The 4247-nt window shown below is 48.6% G+C and overlaps 2 protein-coding genes across 2 annotated transcripts; one reads left to right on the forward strand and one right to left on the reverse strand.

Moving 5' to 3' along the window:
• Positions 1-246: 246 nt before the first annotated feature.
• Positions 247-2115, forward strand: SARC_11026 (hypothetical protein; the record flags this gene model as incomplete). Its single annotated transcript, XM_014294901.1, has 1 exon — positions 247-2115. One exon carries the CDS (start codon positions 247-249, stop codon positions 2113-2115), a length of 1869 nt encoding a protein of 622 aa, XP_014150376.1.
• Positions 2116-2181: 66 nt separating this feature from the next.
• Positions 2182-4222, reverse strand: SARC_11027 (hypothetical protein; the record flags this gene model as incomplete). The annotated part of the gene is made up of 3 exons (XM_014294902.1): positions 2182-2350; positions 2984-3189; positions 3912-4222. The coding sequence occupies 2 exons, from the start codon at positions 4220-4222 to the stop codon at positions 3030-3032; spliced, it is 471 nt and encodes a 156-aa protein (XP_014150377.1). The 3' UTR covers positions 2182-2350; positions 2984-3029.
• Between the last annotated feature and the right edge of the window lie 25 nt (positions 4223-4247).

A 4247-nucleotide genomic window follows, 5' to 3' on the forward strand; every position in this document is an offset into this window, starting at 1 on the left:
CTAACATCCAATAAACAAACAACAAAAAACTCGCGATCTTAGATACTTTTCAGCCTTCTTTGTGGAGGGCAGTTGGACAATACGAACGTTGCCTTCCAAAGTACCTTGGTTGGAACCCTGTGCTAATAAAGTATAAACCTCGAACTCGGCAATCTGGGCCATTGTGCCTTTTTTTAAGACAAGTAACTAGCACTTTATATATATGTATATATACTATACTCCAACAAACACACCACGAAAATAAACATGGATAACAAATTTACTTTACTGGCGGCCGGATTCGCTATCTTTGGTACTACATCCGCGGTGTGCGATGCTGCCGGTGCCTCGCTTACACTTACCACGGAAGTCGGACAAAAATGTCTTTGCAACTCACTATTCAGCGGTGACGCTTGCACCGCGGTTGTAGAACCGACGGCCTACAGCCTTTGTCCCGATATCACGGGCTCGATAGACAATCCAAACCACGTTACCCTCATCCAAGACCATACCACTTTAAATACACTTGTCGATGATATAAAGATACAGTGGACAATTAATTGGCCTGCCGGATTTGATCGTGTGTTCACATCCTTCAGGGTCGGCACCTGCGCCGATGGCAAGAACTTAGAGGCCTTCACCCAGACGAGTGAAGACGGGGGCTGTACTGATCGGATGGTGTTTGAGATGAATATCACTTCCATCAGAAGTATTTGTGGATTTAAGTATTCTGTACCGGATGACGAAGAAAACACGGATGTTCAATATGCGAATTATACAGAGTGGATTGTGTTCCAGTACGAAGAACCTACAGTCGTTGCCGGTAGAAACATCATCCGAACAGGGATGGTAGTCATCCCAACACGTATCCTCATGTTGAGTAGAATTGAACTCACCACCGCCGAGGTTGCAGTCTATTCGCCATTTGCTATCGATTCAGCCCTTACGACGCAGGCAATCGATGAAGGGTCTACAACGTCACATCTGACCCTCACCTACGTTCTGAGCCGGCCGTATACAGTCCTCGCCATGAACCCCGTACTTCAAAACACGGGTACTGACAACATAGCTCTGCTCTGTACAGAGGATCTAGGCGCAGGGTATTGCGGCACGGACAATGGGGAGTTCATAGGAATGTCAGGCTGTGATGCGGATGAGTACACCCTGGCTAACAGCGGGTGCCTCAAAAGAGCGTACATAGAGCTAGTGCATGGCCAGTGTACATTGAATGGTATATACACTATCTCCGATGTAGTGATCGATTGCTACGAAGCTCTGACCGAAAAGGATTGCCCAATCAATCAACAGAACAAAGACACGGCCATTGAATTTACGCTGGCGTCCGACAATTTCTGCGGTTCAGAGACCGAGCCGGTCACGATTGAAAACGCCGTAAGCATTGAACAATTCATCTTCATCGACCCAAATAATCGACAAAAAGGTGCAGGTGAATGGACAGCAACCGATCTCTTGACCGACGAGGAAGTTATAAAACCTAATGGCGACACACCGAAAACCGCGTTGGTATATAACTACTATGCCTACGCTCGAGTAGATTTTGCCGGGCTGGCCGTGACCCAAGTCACCGTAGTACAGAGTCAGGCGCGAGACAGCTCTGGGTCTAGTGCATGGACTGATACCGCATCCAGTCAAGGAGTAGCCTATCCCAAAGTTACTGGAGCACTGATACCCAACATCGACTACATATCCACCAGGGATGTTCTGGCCGGCTATGAAGACTCACTCAGCTGTCCCGAGCTTGGCTTGTGTGTGTCGGATCAGACCTTCCTTGTCCAGTATTTCATTCATCAGAACGTCCACCCGATTTTTTCCAACCCTGGACTGGGCAACATCGCCGAGTTTGAACTTCGATTGTTGCTTGATGTTTCATACGAGGACGATACGCGTCGACGTCGTCGGAGACAAGCGGCTACGAATGAGACCACCGGAGTTGATCAAGACTCAACAGCCGAACAGGACGGGAGCGGCCTAGCCAGCGTTACCACCACCGCCGCAGTAGAGGGTATTGAAAGTGTGGCACAGACAGATGCAACTAATGCGGCGGTTGCGGGGCGTGTAGGTTCTCCGGCTTTCACCATGGCGGCGGTAGGAGCGATCATTTGGGCTTGGTGGTGAACATGCACTCACTGGCTTGGGTAAGTTTGGGCCTTGGGTGATGGAAGGTGTGAAGCTCACGTGACCGAAAGAACGGCACAGACTATTTCTGGCCGCCAGCCTATATCGTGGCCATTGTTATGTGCCTGTGTCAACTGTACTAACGCATGTATATTGAATGGGAAGCTTGGCTTTCAGAGTTTGAGGGGGTGGCTACGATGCCCCAGACCTAGGGGGTACAGGTTGCTCGCATCACCTGCAATTATATAGATGTTTCCGAACGAAAAATAAAGAATCAGAACAGTCTCTTGGTCTGGTTAATGCTAGTATGACACGAGTCACTGGGCGTGTGCAACACACGGATTACATTTGAAGTAAGATATAATGCGGCCATGTGCATATTCGCGTGCATCCTTTTGTCTGCTGATTGGGTGTGATTCAATAGGCCACTTCATTGAATGTTACTTGGGGGTTTTCTATCAATACAAAATTTGCCACGAGAGCATCGGAGATAACATTTGATGGGGACGACTCTAGCTGTGTGTTTGGCGTTGTGTTGTGTAGGTGTATATGTTTGTGTGTGTGTGTGATACACAAAAACGTAGACAGATAATATGCTTTTACGACTGTTACTGTACGACCACCCTAGCTCTGTGGTTTGATGAATCGATTTATACCGTCTGTCATGCTATGTCTAAGAACATGGGCCGCTATGTGGATTTCCTAGTGACAACACACAACCTTCACGATGGAGCAGAATATAAAGTAAGTCGACACGTCGATAGAACACATCCCTACATGGGCATCACTATCTACCACAACACCATACTAACCTCCACAATCAAGCGCAAACATGCAAAACAAACAACCATAACTCTCCCTTCCCTACCATGACATCGCTGGAGACAGAGCCGACACAAGTACACAAAGTGTAATCAGTTCTCTCTCCTGCTGGGCAGATAGTCCACAGGTACAAGAGGATCCATCTCCATGTCGTAGCTGAGTCTCCCCGGTGTGATGTCCAGTCCCAGCTGTGCGTCGAACTCGCGTTGGGCGTTGAACACTATCATACTCGTCACGTGCTTCTCGGGTATCCTACGTTATGGAACGAGATCGACGGTGGGAGTTAGGGCTTTAAGCGCCGGGTGTTGGTTGATCTGGAGAGGTTTTGGTTGCTAAGCAACGGACTCTTGCCTAAAGGTTTTGCGGTGCTACTGCTACTCGGATGTATCACTGGAGAGTATGTCGTTTAGTGGGTATACCTTTTACGTATATAAACCAACGTGTACGTGTACACCAGTATATGCGAAACGATGATATCATAGTACGCACGCGGCATGTCCGAACGAGCATTCAGATACGTAGAGTTGCTTGGATCGCTAAGCGCATAGAATGTACTATTTAAACGAATGGGATATATATAACAGGTAGAAGATACCAAGACCCGATCAGACCCAAGATGCAAGACATACCGGGGCATATACGAAAAGGTGAAGTGTACACCAACAAGCACACATGGGACATATGAACACGGCAGTAGATATCGAGCATACATGTGAGTATATACGAGTGTTCGATGCATGCTAACGACACCACATACAGGTATTGCAACGACTTGTTGGTGCATATACATCAGGACCGGAGGTAGTACGAAGCAGCACGTGCAAGCAAAGTCCCATCCCACAGACAGCAACAAACTCGTCACCAGACACAGTACACACCGAAAGGCCCATCACCCTCTGCGCACGCTCGCAGTGTGCCTACATGAGCTATAAATACACACGAGAATATCCCACTGACAAACTATCCATCCTCACCATGACAACGGGTCTTCCCTGCCTGCTTCTCTGACTCTACTGATGGGCCACGCATACACTCTTCCGGCCCAACATCCCCCGAGCTTCGGCCTGTGCCACGTGATATAGTAGGTATCCGCGTAACGAGCCATGTACGCGCCAGACTTGGTGTCGGTCGCTCCATTGCCGAACACGTGGTCAGCGGGTAGACTCTCGTTCCTGCTGAACACGTGGTCGGTAGGAAAAGTTCGGTACATACTCATGTATTTGGCGGCTAGGAGCTTGGCGCTGTCGAGGTTCTGGGCCATCCCGCAGTAGCCGTCCGATTTCATGTGCTCCACTTTGCTGTAGACCATA

This window comes from Sphaeroforma arctica (genome assembly GCF_001186125.1).
Source record: "Sphaeroforma arctica JP610 unplaced genomic scaffold supercont1.1493, whole genome shotgun sequence".
Lineage (NCBI taxonomy): Eukaryota > Ichthyosporea > Ichthyophonida > Sphaeroforma > Sphaeroforma arctica.